The sequence below is a fragment of the Vigna unguiculata genome, chromosome 1, assembly GCF_037176805.1.
Source record: "Vigna unguiculata cultivar grain cowpea cultivar isolate G323 ecotype 2 chromosome 1, ASM3717680v1, whole genome shotgun sequence".
NCBI classification, from domain to species: domain Eukaryota; kingdom Viridiplantae; phylum Streptophyta; class Magnoliopsida; order Fabales; family Fabaceae; genus Vigna; species Vigna unguiculata.
In genome coordinates, this window is record NC_140792.1 from 23,106,067 (window position 1) to 23,130,441 (window position 24,375).

At 33.5% G+C, this 24,375-nt stretch overlaps 2 protein-coding genes and 1 pseudogene across 3 annotated transcripts; 2 read left to right on the top strand and 1 right to left on the bottom strand.

Annotated features, from left to right (window-relative positions):
* The first annotated feature begins 757 nt into the window (after positions 1-757).
* Positions 758-12,232, top strand: LOC146888780 (uncharacterized). Its single transcript, XM_085670576.1, has 2 exons — positions 758-990; positions 7,704-12,232. The coding sequence occupies exon 2, from the start codon at positions 9,753-9,755 to the stop codon at positions 10,713-10,715; it is 963 nt and encodes a 320-aa protein (XP_085526702.1). The 5' UTR covers positions 758-990; positions 7,704-9,752; the 3' UTR covers positions 10,716-12,232.
* On the top strand, positions 2,251-6,386 carry LOC114169696 (disease resistance protein RUN1-like; annotated as a pseudogene). Its single transcript, XR_014993370.1, has 4 exons — positions 2,251-2,760; positions 3,424-4,489; positions 4,595-4,894; positions 4,980-6,386. The product of XR_014993370.1 is annotated as a disease resistance protein RUN1-like (transcript).
* Positions 12,233-19,772: 7,540 nt separating the features above from the next.
* LOC114176405 (transcription/mRNA export factor) lies at positions 19,773-22,234 on the bottom strand. Its single transcript, XM_028061450.2, has 5 exons — positions 22,027-22,234; positions 21,773-21,869; positions 21,541-21,635; positions 20,410-20,486; positions 19,773-20,029 (listed from the first exon to the last, which is right to left on the bottom strand). Coding segments are annotated over exons 1-5 (345 nt in total). The 5' UTR covers positions 22,029-22,234; the 3' UTR covers positions 19,773-19,955.
* Between the last annotated feature and the right edge of the window lie 2,141 nt (positions 22,235-24,375).

A 24,375-nucleotide genomic window follows, 5' to 3' on the forward strand; every position in this document is an offset into this window, starting at 1 on the left:
TTAATTTTTTAATACTTTTATTTGTTGTTTATTTTTATCATGTTGAATACTATTTGAGTATATTTTATCCAATTATTTTTTATTTTCTAACTCATTATATCAATTATATCGTAATATTTCACTATAATTGTATAAATAACTTTTATTTACTACAATATCAAAATTTAATGTAATTACCATGAATATTTTTTTTATCACCATCCAACATATATTGGAGTTCAAAAAATACAATATCCATGTTAAAAGTTTATTATTATGTTTATTATTTGTTTTTTGCGTCATTTCGATTAAGTGATGTATTATATTTTTATTAGTGTATAAAAAAAGAGATTCATTAGAATTTAAAAAATTGAAGTAAACAAATATTTAAAATATATTTTAATTTGAATATTGTTTTACTTTAATTTTTTTTTAAAATATTTTTAAATTTTATCAACTAGGTTTCGTTAATGTTTGCAGTTTGTAAATTTAATAAATGTTTTAGTTCTCATGAATTTTATTTGGTATTCTAATCTAAAATATAAGCAATTATAATTTATTTCAAAGTATTTGATATCGAAGAAACAATCATCATCCTCAAATTGAATATTTAATAATATTATGTTTCATTTACCGTAAGTTTTTATTATTTTATAAAAATTAATTAAAATTTATATTAAAGTGGTAAGGAAACGGGTACGGGTATGGGTACGAGATTATACCCGTTACCCGGCGGGGATGGGGATGGGATAAAACTTTGATACCCGTTAAGTTTGGGTATGAAGATAAATTCTTTTACCAAAATGGGTATGGAAAAGTGAAACCCGTCCCCGTCCCGTCCCGTTGCCATCCCTAAATACCACTCACGAGTTTACTTAGAGGATGTGGAACTTCGAAAGGATCCAAGCCTGGATTATTCTGTCTAGGCACCCCAGAAGCTCTTACGTTGAAGTGAAGAATCTGAATGTGTATTCATTCTTCTCTGTTCCATGAAGTTCGACTGGATCTCTGGTTAGGTCTTTTTCTCCATTTTCAGTTAGAAATAATAGAAGTTAAAGGGACATGACTGATTTAAATTCCTTACTGTTTTCCATGATTTAACAAAGATAATATTTGCTTTAAGAATGTATATTTTGCCCTAGAAAACAGACTATGGATGGATGGTTCTGACTGTTTAAAATGTAAAATAACCTTTCTTAAAAAATTATTTGGTGTGGCAGCATGTACTTTTCATTGAAGTAATTAAATCTATTCATATATTTTGTTTTATTGTCAAGCTTGCGTTTGTTCCGACAATAGTTTTAAGGGCATCAACATCTAGCTGCAGCTCATATTGATCATCGAATATTCTGTTTTCATCCAAGCAGACTATTTTCAGTATTAGATTTGTGAAATTTTAACTGATATTCTGTTGGGAATGTGTTTCACATTCATCTTCTTTTCAATTTCAAAGAAAAGTTTTTTCTCAGTGCCTACTAGTAATAATAGAAGTTGAACCATGTTGAACTTCAATCTTGTTTGGTTTGAGGGCAAACAAGCACACATTGGTTATACCACACATTTAAGCTTTATTAATATTAGAAAGAATTAAAAGTGTATGCATAAAGAGGCCGAAACAAAAAATAGTCAACGTCAACATCATTTATGTACTCTATTACTCATCAAAATTGACAGTGTTTTCTTCTGTCTAGTTAATAGCTGCAGTGTCTTGAAAATTGTGCATAGTTTTCTATCAGTGGTATCTGCCTCACTGTGAGTTTTGTTGAAAAATGTCAACATGATATTAATCTGAATTTGAAGTTTATGACTTTGGGTTTCCATGTGCCCCGAAATATTGTATGTTAGGTTTTTAAGGAGGGGTATCACTAGGGAGATACAATACCAATGAGACTTGAGTCAAACCATATAAGGCACTGACACCACTCTCAACCCAAAATCTTAAGGTAATGGGTTTATGGGTCTTTATTCTTATATAGTACTTCACTTTCTCATTTCTAGCCAATGTGAGACTTAGAATCACACTTGAATTCCTAGCATTGTAATCTTCATTAAATCATTTACTTAGCTCCTGATTTGTTCAAATGGACTATCAGGTTTCCCAAGTAAAAAGAAAGACAATCACCAAGGGCAAAATAAATATCCAAGGATATCAAAAGATCTCAAAATCACGCTAGAATTTGGTAAACATGTTTATTTGTGTTTTATCGTAAGCGAGCAGAACTATGATGTTTGAACTTTTGATCCCATGTTAGAAAGATTTATACATTGTAGGAATAACATTGGGATGGGGGAGCATCAAATGATAAGTGCTGTTGCTTCTTTCTCTAACTCTTCCTCCATGGTGTCTTCTAAAAACTATGATGTTTTTCTAAGCTTTCGGGGTGAGGACACTCGCATGAACTTCACAAGCCATCTTCATGAGGCTTTGAAGGAAAAAAAAGTTGAAACCTATATTGACTGCCAGCTTGAGAAGGGAGATGAAATTTCACCAGCAGTCTTCAAAGCAATCGAAGATTCTCGTGTGTCTATTGTGATACTCTCAGAGAACTATGCTTCCTCAAAGTGGTGCTTAGAAGAACTCAGCAAGATTCTAGAATGCCACAGAAACCAAGAACAAATTGTGATTCCAGTGTTTTACAACGTAGACCCATCCCATGTTAGGAAGCAAACAGGGTGCTATGAGCAAAGCTTTGCAACACACGAGGAAGAACTCAGGTGCAACAAATGGAGATCTGCTCTCACTGCAGTAGCCAATTTAGCTGGGTGGGATTCTCGAAACAGGTAAATAAAATGATTTGATATTGAGTAAAGTTCTAAAGGGAAATATGAGAAAGATAACGTATTGTTTTATATGCATCTGGCTCAACTTAGATTCTATATGTAATAGAAAGATAAGAATGATATAATCATGACTTAGATATTAAATTATTGTTGAAACAAAGTAGCTAAATCTTGATATCAAATTGTATATACTATTGAACAATGAGAAATAAAGCTATTTCCTTCTTCTGTGTGTGCTGTTCAATGCAATTACTACTTTGCTGTGAAGTTTCTGTCTTTTAATCTGTTTAAGTTTTAGTAAAGTTGAGTAATTGAAGAGAAAAGAAGAGCATAAATTTAAAACTCGTATCCTCTCTATCCCTTAGTTATCCTATATTTTTACTTGATAATTTCTAATACTATTAGATGCATGTAATCATGCCTTTGTAGTATAACCCCTTTCATGGGAGTTTGCTTATGAAGTTCGTTGAGTAGAAGAAACTGAGGCGTCCAATTATCCTAAATCACTGTATTCCGGTTTCTCAATTATATCTTCTTTTTTCTTCCTTTTCTACCACTCTACCATACCGATCATAGGTTATGTATAGTCGTTTCTGTAGTTCTGTTTTTTTTTTTTTTTTGTTATAACACATTTCTTTCTTTGTTTCTCATTTCCTTTGCCAGGATTGAATCTCAATTCATTAAGGACGTTGTTAAAGATGTTATAGGAAAACTGACTCCTAGATACCCAAACGAACTTAAAGGACTAGTTGGAATTGAGAAAAGTTTTAAACAGATTGAATCATTATTAAAAATTGGTTCAAGTGAAGTTAGAACCGTTGGAATATGGGGCATGGGCGGCATAGGAAAGACCACTCTGGCTATTGCTTTATATGACAAATTGTCTCACGAGTTTGAAGGTCGTTGTGTCCTCACTAATATAAGGGAAAAATCAGACAAGCTCGAAGGTTTACGTGATGAACTTTTGTCGAAGTTGTTAGGGAATAAAATTCATGGGATTGATTATTTTGACATGAGGAGGCTTCAACGTAAAAAGGTTTTCATTGTTCTTGATGATGTGGATACCTCAGAGCAGATAGAAAAGCTAATTCTAGAATACGAGTTTCTCGGACCAGGAAGTAAAGTCATTGTTACAACTAGAAATAAGCAAATACTTAGTCTAGTTGATGAAATATATCAGGTTGAAGAATTAAGCTCATATCACTCTCTTCAACTTTTCTGTTTGACTATATCTGGAGAAAAGCAACCTAAAGATGGATATGAAGATTTATCAAAAAGGGCAATTTTGTACTGCAAAGGTCTTCCTATGGCTTTAAAAGTTTTGGGTTCAAATCTACGCAAAAAAAGTAAAGTGGTATGGGAATGTGAATTGAGAAAACTCCAAAAGATTCCAAATGTTCAAATTCATAATGTGCTAAAATTAAGTTATGAGTGCTTAGATCGATCTCAAAAGGACATCTTTTTAGACATTGTGTGCTTCTTCAATGGATGGGAAAGAGATAGGGTAACATATATTCTGGAGGCTTGCGATTTCTTTGCAGCATCTGGGATAGAAACCCTTTTAGATAAAACTCTCGTAACAATTTCAAATTATAGTCACATAAAAGTGAATGACTTGATACAAAAAATGGGCTGGGAAATTGTTCATCAAGAGTCTATCAAAGATCTTGGAAGGCGAAGTCGATTATGGAAACAGGAGGAAGTGTATGATGTTTTGAAATATAACAAGGTAACGATACGATGTGGAATTGCTTCTATTTGATAATACGCGTATCGTTTTAGAATGTTGGTAAGATGATAGACTTGCTAATTATTATTTCAAATTTTTTGTTAGGGGACTGATTTTGTTGAAGGCATGGTTTTAGATTTGGAGCAATTAGCTGGAGATTTATATTTGAGTTGTGATTCCCTTGCAAAGATGACTAACATGAGAATTCTTAGAATCCACAGACGAAAATGGGGTTGCAGATTTAGTGTGCACCTTCCTGATGGTATTGAGTTGCCTTACAAATTGAGGTACCTTGAGTGGGAAGGATTCTGTCTCAGGTCTTTGCCATCAAACTTTTGTGCTGAACAACTTGTAGAGCTTCACATGTGGAATAGCAAGCTTAAAATGCTTTGGGATGGGGTTCAGGTATGAATTTGAAACTGTTTCCGTGAACCTAACAGTTATGAATACAATAAGTGTTTAGCAATGTGACGCATCTTTCTTGTTACAGAACCTTGTGAATTTAAAGACAATTGACCTTGATGACTCTCGAGACTTGATTGAGATCCCAGACTTGTCTATGGCGGAAAAACTTGAAAGAGTGTCCCTTTATGATTGTGAAAGCTTATGTAAGCTTCATCCATCCATCTCATCTCTTCCCAAACTCAAATATTTGATTTTAAGTGGTTGCAAAGTCATTCAAAGCGTAAATGTTCACTCAAAATCTCTAAATGTACTAAGACTCAGAGGCTGTTCATCTCTCAGTGAATTCTCTGTGACATCAGAGGAGATGACACATTTGGACTTGTCTCAAACCGCTATACGTGAATTGTTGTCACCAATGATATCTCTCCCCAAGCTTACATATTTGTACTTAAGTGGCTGTAGACATATTGAAAACGTTAATCTTCATTTAAGATCTCTCCGTGTGCTAACACTCGTTGGTTGTTCATGTCTCAAAGAATTCTCAGTGGCATCAGATAAATTGACACTATTGGAGTTACCTGACACTGCTATAGGTGTATTGCCATCATCAATTGGTCACTTGTTATCTTTAGAAGAGTTAGACCTACGTGGAACTAATATTGAGTGCTTGCCTGCAAGTATCAAAAGCCTTTCAATGTTAAGAGTGCTTTGGTTAAATGATTGCAAGAAACTGGTATCTGTACAAGAGCTTCCACCATCCTTAAGAGAACTTCATATAAATGATTGTTGGAAACTTGTGTCTCTGCCAGAGCTTCCACCATCAGTGAAAGAGGTGAGTGCCTTTAATTGCCGTTCTCTAGAGGAAAACATCACACAAGAGCTAGTGTTACGACACATGTTACAAAGTTGCATACCCGACAAACATCAACAATATCCTTACAATCCTGTGTATTTTGATGGTGGTTATTTCATCTTTCCGGGAGACCACATCACCGACAATTGTGCGTTTCATGCAACAGAGAGTTCAATAACTATTCCTTCCCTTCCCAGATCTCACTTGTGGGGTTACATTTTTTGCATCATTATTGCCAAGGGACCGATGTCAGATCATCAGTTTTCATGTTCTATCTATCAAGAAGATATATTGGTAGGTTGTGGTCATCGTAGGTTTATAGGCTGCGAAAATTTAATTTCAGATCATGTGTTATTTTTTTATCATGATGTGATCAATTTCGGTGGAACAGATGAAGTGTACGGTCCTTTTAATAGCTTTACATTCATGTTTGAATTTAATGGTGATAAACACACCATAAAAGGGTGTGGGGTCTTTCCCGTATATTTGACATCATCTGGGTTTAAGTTTTGTAATGTTGACTCACAACCAAGAGCAAATGGACCCAAAATTGGAGGCTGTGATAAAGAAAATTTGGAACAACTTTTTGCAGCCAAGAGAAGAAAGACTGCGTGATACTCTCTTCCTGTGATCACTTAATCGGTATGAAGCATCACATATCTTGTAGACTTCTAATTTATTTTTTTAATGAAACCAGTCATTTTAACACAAAAAGTATCAGTTAGAATACTCTAGGTTGTAGAAAAAACATTGTTGTTATGTTGCAGTGACATTATGTTAAAATTACATGTTGGGCAGGTTTTCTTTTGAAAAACATGTGGAGAATATTGGCGGGAACTAGGCACAACCTTGTTGGGAAAGTCGAAGCAGCAATGATGAGTAATTGTGTGGTGGTCCTCTTTTTATTAGAAATAAAAAAGGATAATATTGTGCTATTTATTCTCTATGTATCCATGGAGATACATGAGTGGTAATGTATTGATGATTCAAAATTTAGATGTGAAAGTAGTAGAATCATGTGCTGCTTGTAACTTTTACTACTTTATTTCCAATTGTTGGAATTAATTTGTTTCACTCCTTGGAGTTTTATATATTATGTGTCTCATTTAGAGATTGGGTAGCCAAACAAAATTAGTATAGTTCTGGAGAAAAGTATGATAAAGACTCGAACCTTTAAGACATTTGTAACATGATATAGTTATATAGATCCTTTCATCAATCTAGAAAGGACTTTTTAAAAGTATATTTGATAACAATCATAAACCATCATTGTCCAAAATGCTATTAAAAAATTTAGCTATTAATGATGGCTATAAATTGATGAGATACATCTAGCCAAAGGACCTACAACTATAGCTATGGCTAAGAGGATACAAGAAGATTGGGTCTCCTCTGAGCATGTTAGTCCCAAGATGAAGTTTAACTGAGTTAAGGAGGATGTGAAAACCTAGCTAAGTCTCTACCTTTGAATATTAGAATAGGAGTTAATTTTGGACTTTATAATTTGGACCTAATAAAATAGGATTTTTTTTAGGCCATGTATTGGGCCTTAGAGAAATTTTGGGTATTAAAAGCATTTTGCACCAAAGAGAGTTAGGCATTTACTTTAGGCCTTGTGGAGTGCACACCAAACCAAGGATTCTAGATCCTTCATATGCCTAGCTTGCTCACCTAGCTTGTCTTCAACGCCTATGTGCAAGGAATGTGTGACTTGTTTATGATAAAGGATCGATCCCTACCAAGGATGATGGCCCATGGCACATGCTTAGAAGAAAGGGAGTTCCTTGATCCCTTTCTTTGCTTTTATTTTCTTTAGTTTAAAATTCCATTAAGTTGGCTTGGTTGACTATTTTTAAGTTGACTTGTTGACCTTGACTTTGGGTTGACTTGTTGACTCAAAAGATTAGCTTAACCTTAAACCAACATGCTAATAAATTCCTTAATTTGCTTTTGTAGGAATAAGAAAGGAGGAGGACTACATAGGAGACACTTGGCGTCCTAAGGAAAAGAGAGAAGGAACAAGACTTTCTAGAAGCATCTACAAAGGGGAGGCCCACATGCCTTGGACACCAAGTCTTCTAGAATGTTCTAGAACCTTCCTTTGGGAGCCTTGGCCATGAAGACTTGCCACCTAGACGGCTTGGACAAAAATTCACCCATGTCCACCCTAGGATGACCTACTTTCCAGAACATGTTAGATTTCTTTTGTAATCGTTTAACTTAGTTGTTTTGCTAAGGGGCTCCTAAACTTGTCTATTTAAGGAGACCTCTAAAACTTGTACAAGGGTTGAACATTTTGGAGAATTTATATACTTTGTGTTTCAACCTTTTGTGAGAGCATTCCTCCTTAGGGAGTGGAGTTCTTTCAAGCCTTATCTTGCCTTGGCAAGTGGTGGCATACACCACTCATCTTCAAGGTTGTCATGACTTCTTCTAGCCTAGCCTTGTAGTGGCGTGAATCCTCCATTCATCCCCTTTCCCTTACTTTTCATTTTATGTTCCTTTACTCTTCTTGGTTTATATTGTTTCTATTATGTGTTTTTCCTTTTGGTTTCTTACTATCCATCAATCCATTCTTCTCCTCTCTAGAACATTGGAAAGTAACCTTCACATCTAAATAGCTTGCTATCTTAATATCCAGTGGAAATTTCCTTGGTTTTCTTAATCAATCATCACCATATTCATTAATCTTCTAAAAGGAACAAGATAATCCTACATCATTTGGTATCTAGAGCTTTGGTTGTCCTTGAATATGGTGTTTTCATGTTCTAACCTTGTCTTGTGTAGCTATCTTTGAATGGTCCACATAAAAACAGTGCTGGCAGCAACGTGTTCGTTTTTGAAAAACATACTGCAGCTAGCTCAGTGGTCCAAAAGTAACTTTCTTTATATCAAAAGAAAGTTCTGTGAGTCTAGTTTCCAACAAAAAAAGAATGAACGCATTTGAAGTTCTGTGGAGAGAGTTATGATCAAATGAGTGAGCGAAGGTCAGAGCTGCCGAGAATACGAAAACAACATTTTCAGGTTATGTTGTGGCAATTTTGGCTTCGGTTATGTGACTCTTTTGCTCCTAAATGTGGTTGGATAACATGTCTTTGGATGCTTAGTCATTGAGCTTAAAATCCATGAGTTTAAATGCATGATAGCTACATGTTTGTGTCTTTGTGTATGTCATGTTGAGTCTTTAAATGTGCCAAACTTTTGCTTGAGTCATATGTCATATGTTAGCTTGAAGTTTTCTTGTTCTTGTTATTCCAAGTATTTGAATATTGCATTCACCTTATGTCTCGTTTGATGTATGCTCCTTGAACTTGATTTTGGCCTAAAAATTTGGGAACTAAGTGTCCAAGCCACCCAAACACCTTTCTCATCATTTTGTGAAACTAGTTTTTGAAAGAAGAAAAATTTTGGTACACTTTTACAATCTTACCGAGAGCAATATGGCTCTTTGATGAACCAAAATTGTGTTTCCGCTAAGTGTTATGTTACTAGTTTTCATATTTGGGTGTTGGATGATATTGGCTAATTAGTTCCATGCTTAAAACTTGGTTATGATCTTTCTTGGTGTATGCATGATTTGAGACTTGGTGATGCATAGTTCAAGTATTTGTCCAATAGAGTCTTTTCATGTGCTTTTTTTGCTTGTTTTGATTTAAAGTTGTCACCTTGATATCTTTTCCTTAGAGTTTAGCTTTCTTGGCTTTAAGTACTTTTATTGCTTGTCTTTAGGTTCTTTGTTTTGTCTTAGTAGTTTTCTTTCTTTGCTTTCCTTTGAGTGTAGTGGCCAAGCCACTTGAACTTGTCTTGAAAAGGTTTCCAAAAACTTTGAAAGCATTTCACTCCTTTTTGGTGGATTTGAGTGTAGCCTTGCCTTATTGCTTTGGGGGAGAGTGATCTAAACACTTGGGTCAATTTCTTTGGACCATACTTGGTCTCGGGTTTGGTTACCAATTGTCACTCACACCTCCTTTTCTCGGATTTTGAGTTTTTTTATAGGAAAGTGAGATGGTGACTCCCATGGCCAGTCAAGGTGCATTGGTAGACATTGGTAAAATCTTACAAGAAGTGGAGCTTAAGAGACAAGAAGATAGAGAACAACAAGAAAAAACCCTTCAAGTTTACATGAAACAAATGCAACAACAAATTCAACAATTGCAACCATTCCAAAGAGAGGCTAAGAAAAGAGAGCATTCTAGGCACCAACCCTCACAAAAGAAGAAAACTCCAAAGATTCCTAAGTTCTATGGTGGATGTGATCCCAAAATCTACCTTGATTGGGAAGCTCAAGTGGAACAAATTTTCAATGAAAATCATGTAAAGGATCAAACACAAGTTGATCTAGTAGTGTTAGGATTTTTTGAGTATGCCAAAACTTGGTGGCATAAAGTTTGTAAAAATTATGACCAAGGGCCACCCGCGACTTCTTGGATGGACATTAAAACTCTTATGCATGCTAGATTTGTTCCTCCCTCCTATAGGAAGGAACTTTTTTTGAAGCTCCAAAGGCTTCACCAAGGTCCTATGTGTGTGAGTGAGTACTTTAAAAAATTAGAGTCTCAAATGTTTAGAGTTGGAATAAAAGAAACTAACAAAGAAAAAATAAAAAGGTTTGTGAATGGTCTTAGGAGAGACATACAAGACCAAGTAGAGTTGTATGAGTACTCTACTCTTCAAAATGTTTTCACACTTGCCCTTAGGATTGAAACTCATTTGAAAAGAAAGAATAGGGCAAGGAAGAGTTACTCTCCCAACCACTACTATAGTCACTCATGGAAGGGAAAAGCTAAAGAGAAACATGATAAATCTCCTTCTAAGTCTCACCAAGAACCATCAAGTAAAAATAAGTCACCAAGTGGTCACACTCATCATTCCACTTCTCAAAGATCTACTTCCATTAAATGTTTTAAATGTTTGGGGTATAAACACATTGCTTTGAATTTCCTAATCAAGAGGACAATGATCTTATAGAAGAGTGATGATGAGAATGAACATTTTTCTTCCCCTTCCCCCTAAAATACTTCTTCCCACACTTCTTCTTCAATTGAAAGGACTAAACCCCTTGAAAGTGGATTGTTAATGGTAAGGCGCCAACTAGGACAAGTTCCCAAAGAACTTGTCCTTCTCAAAGACAAAACCTTTTTCATGGAGGGTGCCTTATCAATGATAAGATATGTCCCTTCATCATAGATAGTGGAAGTTGTGTAAATATGGCTAGCCCAAGGGTGGTGAACAAGTTTGGCTTGAAAACCATTCCTCATGCCAAACCCTACAAGCTATCATGGCTTAAAGAAGAAGAAATAAAAGTAACTAAACAAGTCCTCATTAACTTTTCAATTGGCAATTTTAAGGATGAGGTATTATGTGACATTGTGCCTATGGAAGCCAACCATATTTTGCTAGGTAGGCCATGGCAATTTGATAGAAAAGTTGTTTATGATGGCCATACAAACACCTATGTTTTCTCCTCCCTAGGAAAGAAGTTCACAATCGTACCTCTCCCACTTCCACAAGAAAATGAGGACAAAAATAAAATAAAAGATGAAAAAGAAAAAGAAAAAGGGCAAGCTTTCACCAAGGAGTTACTTGCCTACAAAAAGAGTTTTTCAAAGCAAGAGGTGCAACATCACTCTTCATTCTCTTCCCAAACAAAGAGAGATGAACAAAAACACAAGCAAGAAAGGGAGAGTGGCATTAAAAAGAAAGAGGGCATCTCCAAGACTAGGGATGGAATCATTAAAGATGAAAAAAGTTCTCATCAACTCAAGTCAAACTCCATGAACAAAGACTTAAAGAATTTGAGGTCAAATTCTCTCAAACAAGGGGAGAATGATAAAGGACTAATCCCTACCAAGAATGATGGCCCATGGCATATGCTTAGAAGAAAGGGAGTTCCTTGATCCCTTCCTTTGCTTTTATTTTCTTTAGTTTAAAATTCCATTAAGTTGGCTTGGTTGACTATTTTTAAGTTGACTTGTTGACCTTGACTTTGGATTGACTTGTTGACTCAAAAGATTAGCTTAACCTTAAACCAACATGCTAATAAATTCCTTAATTTGCTTTTGTAGGAATAAGAAACAAGGAGGACCACATAGGAGACACTTGGCGTCCTAAGGAAGAGAGAGAAGGAATAAGACTTTCTAGAAGCATCTAGAAAGGGAAGGCCCACATGCCTTAGACACCAAGTCTTCTAGAATGTTCTAGAACCTTCCTTTGGGAGCCTTGGCCATGAAGACTTGCCACCTAGATGGCTTGGACGAAAATTCACCCATGTGCACCCTAGGATGACCTACTTTCTAGAACATGCTAGGTTTCTTTTGTAATTCTTTAACTTAGTTGTTTTGCTAAGGGGCCCCTAGACTTGTCTATTTAAGGGGACCTCTAACACTTGTACAAGGGTTGAACATTTTGGAGAATTTATACACTTTGTGTTTCAACCTTTTGTGAGAGTATTCCTCCTTAGGGAGTGAAGGTCTTTCAAGCCTTATCTTCTTGCATTGGCAAGTGGTGACATACACCACTCATCTTTAAGGTTGCCATGGCTTCTTTTAGCCTAACCTTGTAGTGGCGTGAATCCTCCATTCCTCCCTTTTCCCTTGCTTTTCATTTTATGTTCCTTTACTCTTCTTGGTTTATATTGTTTCTATTATATGTTTTTTCTTTTGGTTTCTTACTATCCATCAATCCATTCTTCTCCTCTCTAGAACCTTGGAAAGGAACCTTCACATCTAGATAGCTTGCTATCTTAATGTCTAGTGGGGATTTTCTTGGTTTTCTTAATTAATCATCACCATATTCATTAATCTTCTAAAAGGAACAAGATAATCCTACATCAATTTAGGTGCAAGTCACACCTCCCACATGCTCCTTTTTTGCTTCTAAATTCAACTTTCTAGACTAGAATTTTCCTTCACTTTTTAAAGACACCTAGCTCTCCTTTTCTCCTATAAATAGAGGAGTTTACCTCATGAAATGCAGCTTGAATTTGGGTGATGAAGCCCATTTGTGTGCACATGCCTCTAGTTTGAGCTCACCTTAGAGTAAACTTCTCTCTTGTCTACTTTAGTCTTTTTTCCTTAGGAGTTGGCCTCACCTCTCTCAAAGATCATTCACTCTAGCTGAACCAAAACTTCATCTTAACCTCATCTTCTCTTGCTTCCACATACCTCTTTTCATCCATGGAGTCTTCATCATATCTTCAAGGACTCCAAGCTAGAAGATGGACTCATCATAAATAGTTATAAGTAGTTTTTAACAACGACTATGGATATAAGTATCTTCATATATGGAAGGGAAACAATTATAGTTATGGTATGTGCAAGTTTGAGCCACTAAAGATTCATTTTAGTTAACTTTAACCAATTAACTAATTAATAGTTGTCCTATGTACAATTTTTTGAAACCGACTTTGTTTTAAGGTTTTACTTTAACTGTAACCTTGTATTATTTTACATACAATTCAAAAATGTTATTTGAAACTAGTATGACGTATGTAGTCGAGTGTTTTAAAGTCTAATGATTCAATAAGTTACACACATACACTTGATATTTAATTTTTAAAATAGAAATAAGTATTGTACTAATGAAACCGCTAAATATTATGAATTATTTTATTCCAACATATTTGAATTTAACTAGCATAGTTAACAGAAATTTAGTTGGAGGTTTCTTGAGAAAGGATGACTATCCATCAAGTTTCAAACCAATAACAAGATGAAGACAGGTTAAGTTTTCAAAATGTGATTCTTTGTTGTTTATGAGTGCCTTGTTAGAACCTGACAATACAAGACACTTCATCACAAGAGAGCTCTAAGTGATTTTAATGATAACAAACACTATTAAATAATGAAAGTAAACAATATTATTTTTCTAACATATCTAGTTTTTCAAATAAAAGTACCTCAAAACAATAAGCATAAATTGTCATGATATTAAAGGATCAGACAACTACTAGAACTCGTCTATTGCCTATTGTTTGTTGCATGTTGTTGGATAATACTATATATGTATTAAATACATTTTACTTTAATTGAATTTAGTATCTGATACAAGAATATGATTAAATCAAGCTTAATGACTACTTTATCATTGTATTAATTCTTCCAACATCTCTTTTATAATAATTTTGGAAACAAAAAATTATGTTCAACTATTGTTAATGTTATGATTTGCATAATCTGCTTGGAAAGCTTCCTTTGGCAAAGAAATTTCTTAACTTTCAAAACACATCATATTCATTCACTCTGAAACATAACGATCAAACACTTCAAGAGAAGATACTACATGATCAACAAGGAATGATATGAATATTGTATTAGAACTTTCGTCACTAAAGTGTCAAAGACAAAGATGTTGATATGGAATCAAATGATTCACCATTAAGAGTTTCAACTATGATATTCTCTACAACTATAAATAGAAGAACATGGCAAAACTTGAAGACCCTTAAACTCTCTATATAAGGGGTGTTCTGAGACTTGTAAAGGGTTGAACATTTTGAAGAATAAACACTCTTGTTGTTCAACCTTGTGAGAGTCTTCTCCTTTAGGAGTGAAACTTCTAAGCCTTATCTTGAGCTAGACTCAAGTGGTGGCACAACACCACTCATCTCCAAGGATTGATGTCATTTGGCCCTCCTTGTAGTGGAGTGCTTCAACTCACTATTATCATCTTCTATGACTTCCATTTTTATCTTGATTCCTTTTCATTTCGACAATCTTGTTATGTTCATCATTTTGTTTTGTTTCTTGATTCAATCAATCACTATCATTATTTAGATCCTCTAGAAGTGAACATTCACATCTAGATAGCTTGGCTATTTTAATGTCCAGTGGAGATTTTCTCTTGGTTTTCTTCAGAACACAAACACCATATTTCACAAAAGTTAAAATGAACCTACATCATTTTAAAGATTTTCTAATCTATCTTTAATGGCTAGAGATGTGTTAAGCATTCCAATAACCACTATGGCATATGAATCTTCATTTAGCATTAGATCTCAGATCCTTAACAAATATAGGAATCGACTTTTGCCTGAGAATGTGGAAGCAATTATCTGTCGTTTTAGTTGGAAGCGTGGATTTGTTGTTAAAGGTAATTATTTGATTGATCCATACTTTTTGTTATTGTATTGTTTCAATCTCGAATACTTATTGTTTTGTTTCAATGTATGCAGAAGATGGAAAAGATAATAATTTTCAAAATGTGCTAGATGAAGGTTTATCCAAAGTTACATCCAATGTTATTAACATGGAAAAGGAAGAATGATTTTTATATTTAGTTGTCCACTTTGTTAATCACGAGCTTTAAATTTATTGGTTGAAATTAAAGATTATCATCTTTGATTTAGTTTGATTTTAATTAAGGATTTTGTTGCTTTGATTTCGAATGAATTGGTTGTATTTTGTTTATGTTGGTAGGGAATTATATTTTGATTTGTTTTGTGATTATGTGTTGTACATACCGTTAAAAAAATGAGAATTAATTTTCTAGTGTGTAGGCTAGCCCGTAGGTCCATGCGCAAGGCGACGAGGTAAAGTGGGGCGACCATTGAAAAATACCCATTTTCCAAATTCAAGGTGGACCAGCCCGATCCACATTTTGTGGGCCAAAATGTGGGACGGGCCAAATACCCATCTTTGATTGTTAGTAATTTTTATGTTTTGAGGTTTGCGTTTGGTGTAGGGATGGCAATGTGGGTTTGCCCGTTTAAGCTCGTCATACATTTGGCCTGCAAAATGTGAGTGAGGTTGGCCCTCCTCGCGTTAAAATCCGGGCTGAAAAGTCTAGCCCACCCTTCATAAGTTATGGCAGAGAACCTAGGGGTGATAATGTGGGCTTAAGCCCAGCCCGCGAAAGCTCGGAGCCCGCACGAGCTGGCATGCGGTCAACACGGGCCAGCCCGCAAGCCTGCATAAAGAAAAAACTTGCACTTATGTATATCGGTTACTTTCCTTCTGGACTTCTGCATGAACATTTGAAATTCTTGTATGACTAGAAAAGACAAGTATTATGTATTATTAAATGTGCTAAAATTTAAAGAATGCATCGTGTATGTCAAAGTATGAATATGAATATGATGAAAATGTTGAATTATCAATTTATCATCCAACTTCCCAAAGGCTTTGCTTAATTTTTGTGAACTTGTTATAGTTTCCCAATTTGTTGAACATTGAAAGTTTTATCATAAGAATTATTAAAAAAGGCGGGCTAGCCCCCGCGAGCCTACATTTATGTGGGGTGGGCCAAACTTTTCAACCTGTGTTGAAAATGCAGGGCAGGCTAGCCCGGCCCACTTTTTGCAGGCCAAGTGCAGGTTGGGCATAAACGGGTTAGGCCGAACCCGCATTGCCACCCCTAAGAGAACCTAAGGTTTGATTGGAAAAAATATGGAAGCTTTTGTTGGCATTTCTTGGTTAAAGACTAGGTGAGGGAAACTTAGAATTTTGATTGGTTCCTAATAAGATTCTTGATAGAAGTTTGGCCTAGGAATGCTTAAGGAATTTGGTTCAGTTATTGATGGAGACATGACAATGAGCAAGGGCAAGGATCCACTTGAAGAACTTTGAGGACCTATGACAAGGGCTAAAGCAAGGAAAGCAAAAGAAGCTCTGCAGTAAGTGTTGTCCATATTATTTGAATACAAATCCAAGTTTCAAGTAGAAAAGACCAAGGTTGTGAATTGCATCATGGCCCAAATGGAGAAGGACTAATATACCAATTTGTTACAATTTCTTTTAAGTTATTAGTTTGTTTAAATAAGGGCTCAATGCTTTGTAAAATTGGTTGAACAAATTATGTTTTGGCTTAACCAATTAATGGGTTTTAGTTTTGCTTTATTTTCAAGTTGTAATAAGATCCCATTTGCTAACTTAAGAATCAACCTTTCGGAGACCAAGAGGAAGCATAACTGAATGCTTTTGGGGTGACCTTTGGGTTGTCAAATTTATAGTTACAATCAACCACTAAGTAGTGGGATCATTAATAGCTAAGTGGGATGTAATTGTAATTTATGGGCCTTTTGTAATTTTGATGGTTAAAGCTTGTATATAAGCTGAACCATTTTTATCAATGGAAACAAATTGAGTTTTATTCAGAAAATTATAGTTTATCTCTTTTATTTTAGTGAGAGTGATTCTCCTAAGTTCTTGAGTGATTCAAGAACCTTTGACTGTATCAAAGGACTTTTCCCTCCTTTGGAAAAGTGATTCTCTCCTTCCACCTTTCATATTCACGTCTTCTTCTTTCACCCGAAATCAAAAACTCACTTCTGTCCAGATTTATCACGTCTTCATAACTCTCGTTCTACACATCTAAAATTAGTGTTTCATAAGCCTAAATTACAATTTACAATGTGAACTTTCACCTCGTTTTGGAATCATGTCAATGGGAGTTCTAGTGCTCGAGATATCGACGTTTCCAATGTTAGAAACTGTCAGAATCTAGAAAGAAAGACTGATACTGAATATTGTGAAAGCATACTATTATTGATATGTGAAAGGAAGAGTATTTATATAGAGAAATAATAGGTGCTACTAATTTAATAACAGAATAAACCAGTAAACTAACATAACAGACATAACTACTTGACTTAATTCTTTTAACATCCAATATATTGTCCAGACTGGAATCTCAACATCTTTCTAATCCATCTTTTCACTAAGTTTCCAAGTTTCCTACAAGGTTCTAACCATAAAGTTCCTCAGTTAACCCTTGTGTAAATGTACTTTTGGTTACATCTTGGAAAGCTTTAACAAGTAAAAAGACAAGAGATGAAAGCTTAATAATCACATAATATATATGTAATAAATGAAATGGAAATTGACAATAGATACTAGTGATGTGAGAAAAGTACATGAAAAAAGGGGTTAAGATAGGATGGTGAGTGATGATCATATTTTCATTCACTTTTAGAATATTTAACTTGATATGTTGAGACTAAATCCAATATTGTAATTGGAATTTGCTTAATTGAGATTAATCAAGTTTCAACTAAAATCATTTATATAAATAAGTTTTTAAGTTCTATTAGACGCTAGACAATTTAACTTGACCTTCATCAGATGGCACAATCAAACAAGTCTCACTAGAAGTTGGGGAAAAATTGAACTCACACAGCGTCTACAGTTGATACAACGATACATGATCTAGTGGGCCTTTGGATGCGCAAACAAATTATTTGATTTTCAATTTGAATTGGACAATTTTATTCAAGTGCACGTAATGCAATTATGGGAAGAAACGATTGTGAACAATTGTAATTTGTAATCGTATATGCAATATTACTTGAATCATGGCATAATCATGTTCAGTTGAATTGGACTAGATCCATGTTGAGTCAAGTTCGGTCGAATTAAGCTCTGACCAAGTCTAAGTCATGTTGGGCCAAAGCAACATAAAGACTAAGTCGTATTGGGCTGAGATATCACATGAGATTAAGTTAAGTCTATCTAGAATCAAGTCAAGTAAAATCAATCAACCCAAACCTAGGTTAACTCGAACTAGAAAGAATTTAACAATATAAAGATTTCAAATTCTTAGATAAAATTTGAAATTCTTTAATTTTATGTAGTTTAATAATTCTAACAAAATTCTAAAATTTCAATTCTCTTTTAATTGTCTCATCTAAACAACTTATCTTTCCCCGATAAATTTTAAATTCATCAAATAAATAAATTACTTAGATGACATCATCATAACACATTGTAAAAGCATTGTATTGTTGAATGCAAGATCACATAATAAATATTTTTTTTTCCTGACAGAAAAATAATTAAAAAACAATATAAAAATGTTTCCTGCATCTTTCTTTCCGTCCAATAAATGATACGTAAAAGTAATAATTCTTTTAAAAGGTGAATATATGACTAAGAAAATAAACATTAAACATTATGTTACTGTTAATTTTTAATCTCTCTGAAATTATTAAAAAGTAACCAACATGAAATATGAATGAAAATGTTATATATGCTCACAGTACAAAGATTTTTAAATTTTCATATAATCATGAATTATTGACAGATTATAAAATACTTAATTTATAATAACTACTTTAAAAGTTGTATTTAAGATTTATAGTTAACAATGTTAAAATTGGTATGCTAACACACTCAATCCTTTTATTTTTGCAAGACTAATTTACAGAAAACACATGTTGATAAATCAATTAGCGTTTGTAGTATTAAGATGAATAGTTTTATGGATTGCCGTGTCATTTTGACCTAAAACCCACCATTTTATCCTATAGTAGATCATTCAATCAACTCACTTCTAAGTGTCATAAATATCTAAAACAGACCAACTTGTCTAAATTAGTACGAAATAATGTTATCGATGAATCGGTATGCTGTGATAACACCTAATGCTGTGATAACCCTTATGATTATAGATTTAGTAGGAACACCTAATGTTGTGATAACCCTTCCCTTTTCATCAGTGTTCAAGATATCAGCATCAAACCTTGAAAATATCAATGTGATATTGTAACCATGCTCCCTACTTGTTATCTTGGGCAAGGTGAGAGTACAATTCAATCGGCCCAATGTGACTTCTAAGTCTGTTTAACTTTCAAGACAAATTGGAAAGCCTTCAAATGATAAGAAGGGGAAAGAGACTAGATGTAGAGAAGATCTAGCAAATTGAGATGGTACACCTAAATAGACTTCAATGCTCAAGATACCAAATGCTGGGGTCAAATAATGTAGTTAAAAGCTCAAAGATCATACCTTTGAAATAGTGTGGAATTGTAATTATAGGTGTATAAGTTAAGGATTTTCTTTACCTGAAATGAATATGTACATAGCTTTCTTTTGTAAAAACATGAAATCTTCGAATAAAGGAATTACTATTACCTTTCACATGCATGTATCAGAAATTTGAAATTTTATTTATGTCAGCTGTAGTACGATGATATTTAAAAGCATACACGCAAGTAAACGAACTTTTGCTTGTATAACAAATGTTTTTGCATAAACGCCAAAATAAAAGGCCAAAATAAAAGCAAGGAATAAGACTGTTACATACTAGTAATTTTGGATAAAAAATTATTTTTCAAATTTATATTGCAAGGAGTGAAATAATCATGCTTTTACAAGACATATTCATATACTTTCCAGAAAAAACCTAGTACAAGTGTGTGCAGTTCTTACTAGTTCCACCCATAATCTTTACAACATATTAGTGAGGTTTAACACCAACCACACCTTGAATAGATTAGAGAGCAGCAGACACAAGAAATGTGCGAATCCTCTGCAACAACTCAGCCTTTATGGTATCAGGAACGGAGGCTGCGAAAAACAAAAAAAACAAGTTTGACAAGTTCTTTATATTGTCAGTTGGACACCTTTCTGATAAAGAAAACACACCGTGGCATAATTGTTCAGTTTCAAATGTTTAAACACGTAGTACCCTGCTCAGTAAGGACTACATAAAATATTAATCATTAGATTTTGAAGAATTTTGGGTGGTGTTGACCTAATGAGGAGTTTCATTCAACTAAATTCAAATTTTCTATATATTTTCTATATGCACAACCCTCAACAAAAATGTCTTATTCTATAAATGAGGTCGGTAACAGAGATCAGACAACATTATTAAGCTTGGAAATTTTTTGTATGAAGAAAAGAGAAGAAAAGAAATTCAAACTATGAAACACCTAATTCTCTACCTCGGCCCTTTGGAGTAATGACATGTACAAGTTCATCCACAGTAACATTATTCCTCCCTTTCTTCTTCACAACGGCTCTGCAGTAAAAAGGACAAGAAGTTCCAATTTCACACAAGTGAGCGTTTATCAGCACAAAATGGTAGAAACAATCAGAAAAGAACAACAGAGTGAGATAAAACAGCAAAGTTGAATCAATATACAGCCAGGGAGAAGACCTGATATTATCATGGAAACATTTTGTGTATAGTCACACGGTCCTAGAATTAAGTGCCAACTAAAGCATATAATGAATTTAACACTACATACAACCAAAGCACTAGATAGACACACAAAGAAGACACCAAACAAGTAGAAATAATTCGTTCATTCCGTCAGTCAAACTTAAAGTTGTATCTAAATGTCTAGAGTTAATTAGAAATCTGAGCCATAGTTGTCAATAGCAGTAAGCAAAAGTTTCTACACAAGAAGTCACCCTTGTGTTACTGGTCCGAATGGGAACTGGAGTCTAATATAGAATGGCAAATATTTAATTTCAAATTCGAATAATTCTGTTTTCCCCTGTACTAGAAAATACTTATTTTGCTTCTAGTATACTCAAAAGGGCATCTAGAACTTCTAAAACTCACTTACTGAATCGATAATAAATAACCCTGCAAGGCTATAACCCACAAAGTGCCTCTATAGGAAGAAAAAGAATCATGGTGACAAACCTAAAATAAAATGAAATGAATTTAATTTACATTTACTGTCAGCATAATACACCTTGTTCTCACACATTGTGGGAACACATGTTCAATCCCAACAGGGTGTAAAAGCTCATTTCCAGTATCATGACCAGAACACTCTTTAGTGTAGTGGACTAAGAGAAACCCATAGCATGAAAGTATAATAAACTGCCGACCAAACTAAAATCATAGTGTATGACTTTAAATGGTATTTATTAACGTCAACAAACTTATCTTATTATCTAATATGACAATTATTTTTTCTAGAGATATCTTCATTTGAAGAGAGCACAGATAATACTAAAGGAGATCATTAGTCTCTTCCAATAAATCCATTCTCCATAGTTTCATCACAATTTTGGTAAGCGGGTGTACTATTCACTAAACAAAAAATAAATAAAAATACCTGCAAAGAGCTTTCATTTCATCCTTCCAACCACAGTCAACAAGCCTTTCCCTCAAAAGCTCCATGAGACGCTCCTTCTCTCCGGTCTCGATCAACTTCACAGCCATTCAAGAAACCCAACAACACCATCAAAAACTAACAAACTAAACTAATCTTCAAGACCCATAATAACCATTCCAAAAAAAAAATCAATTGAAACTTGGAACAGAACAAACAAGCAAAAAGACGAAACCTTGATATTGATGAGCTCTTGAAGCGTGGGCTCCCTTTCAGGGGCATTTTCGATCACATCTGGTGTGGGAGGTCGATTCACTGACGCCTTCAGCTTCCTTGTGTTTAAAAACAAAAAGACACAAACAAACGAACCGAATCACGCAATGGTAAGAGGATAGTAACATCTTTATTTGATTTTTTTTTTTAAAGGGTTTTGATTTAAAGGAAGAAGGTAGTGGGAGTGAAGGCATGAAAGAAATTTTGAAAGCTTACATGGTTGAATGAAAGGGTAGTTGAAGTTACAGATACGATTGTTGATTAAAGAGATGACGATGATGGTGATGATGAAGAAGCAGAAAGAGGTGAATTGCTCAGGTGCTGTCGCCCATGCCCTATCTCGTCTTCGCCTTCCACACTGCCACCTAAACTTATTTCCCTTCCCACCTTAAAGGGGCGATTTTCTTTGAGGTTAGAATAGAATCTGTTATATATATATATATATATATATATATATATATATATATATATATATATATATATATATATATATATATATATATATATATATATATATATATATATATATATATATATATATATATAATAAAAATAAATCTTTTCATAAAAAAGTTAGTAACTTTTTCTAGTTATTACTTGTATTCTTGTTAATATAATTTATTCTATTATTTATAATTCGTACTGAGAAGTCAAACTTAAATTTTTACTAATTGATCATTTAACTGTTGATGAAAACTGATATGGATAGTGGTCAAATAAGTAAAATTTATATAAAATAAAATATAGAAAATATGTGATTATTAAAGTGAAAAAAGATAAATGAATACTCTACATGGATCAATTGGTATTTATAAATCTTTTATATTTTTAAAAACAAAACTTCTGTAACAGAAAACATATAGGTGGTTAGTTACTACTTGAAATTACCTGAATTATGAGATGAGTCTCATTTGTTCAAACTTTATATAAATATTATTGTATTGTTATATATATATATATATATATATATATATATATATATATATATATATAATTATAACATTATAAAATTAACAGAAACATATTTCATATTTGTTCATAACAATTTTTATTTTAATAATTTTTGTAATACTTTTCTAATTATATTTATGCATAACATTAATAAGAAAAATACTATTTTTTTAACTACTTTTGAAGCATACATATATTTTTATTATTTTACTCTCTTGATAATTACTATTTTTTAAATTTAATTAACCAATCACAATAAGATCTACATGTTATATGTAAGACCAAAGTAAATATTTTTATTTGGTAAAATAAATTAATTTCTTATATATTTAAATTAATTTTGGTCATGGTACGAAAAGATGTGATAGCTTAGTTAGCGGAAGCTTGTTTATAGAGAAGGTTCTGAGTTTGACTCTCACTTAGTTCATATTACTTCACTTAGCTCATATTACTGATATGGTTTTATGATCGATAAGTGACTAAGGTTTTGAATGTTTGTAGGTTATAAAATGTTGGGCTAATGAAGATTGAGAGAAAACATGAGGGTTTACGCCACATTTTTTTCTTTTTGGGTTATTGGGACATAGAAAAACACTTAGAGGTGAAGGCCTGTTGTTAGGGTAGAGGCTTTTGCTCTGAACATAGTATTAGTATGGTAAGTACCTTTTGGTATAATTTTATATTCTTTTAAAATATTTTTTAGTTTCCGTTTTGGCCTATCTTTTTTTAGTGCCAAAAAACGGAAGTGTCACCAATGGGTTTCAAACATGTGTTCGGCACTAAAAGCTGATGTAGAAGAATAAATCAATGGAATAAGAAGAAATACGATTTTGTAGTGGTTGAATGCTTGTATTGTTTGAGAAAGTTTTGTGGTTTAAAGTGCAAGTTAACTGTTATGGATTTCTCTGTTATAAAATATGGGTGGATGATGATAATTATTTTTATGTATGAGTTATATGGTGTAATTCACGGTAAAAATGTGTGGTCTCATGGGAAGTTAAGTTGATTGTATATCTAGGGTGAAATATATAGTTGGTATTTATATTGAATTATAAGTATGAAAATCTTGATGGAGTCATTGTGAAGTGATTTTATGGTTTGAATTATTCTAGTTTTGATTTTGGTTGGGTTATTATTGGAAACGATTATTATTGAGATGCTAAAAAGATTTTTTTTGGTAGATGAAAAATATTTGACAATTTTATTGTGAGTGAATAATGGATATTTTTTTATGTTAAATGAAAATATGTGATTGTTGAGTGGATATTGAATGAATTAACGTTTTAAGTGAATGGTCTAGGTAAATGGTTAGAAGAACAATATAGAAATTATAATTTGGTGAAATACGTTAACTTGGGTGACTCTCTCATGATGCATAAATAATGGAGTTATGTAATTCATAAATTTAGTTGAGATGGATAAGTTATGGGTTAAAATTTAGCAACAATACATGTTCTAGATTTATTGGTTGAGATAAAAAAAAATAGAGTTTAAGTTGTACAATATATATTATATTTTATTGATGGGAAGTGTTGATGTGTGGTTTTGGGGAATGTTAATCATTTTGTGGTACAAAAATCGTGAGAAAACATAGTGGATAAGCCATGTAATGAA

Excerpts from the sequence above, each read along its gene's own strand:
- LOC114176405 (XM_028061450.2), bottom strand. Across the intron at positions 21,636-21,772 it reads AAGAGCTCATCAATATCAAG|TTGATCGAGACCGGAGAGAA; the intron begins GTTTCGTCTTTT and ends ATGGCTGTGAAG. Across the intron at positions 20,030-20,409 it reads CATTACTCCAAAGGGCCGAG|CCTCCGTTCCTGATACCATA; the intron begins GTAGAGAATTAG and ends TGTTTTTCGCAG.
- LOC146888780 (XM_085670576.1), top strand. The coding sequence starts at position 9,753 with ATGGTGACTCCCATGGCCAGTCAAGGTGCATTGGTAGACATTGGTAAA.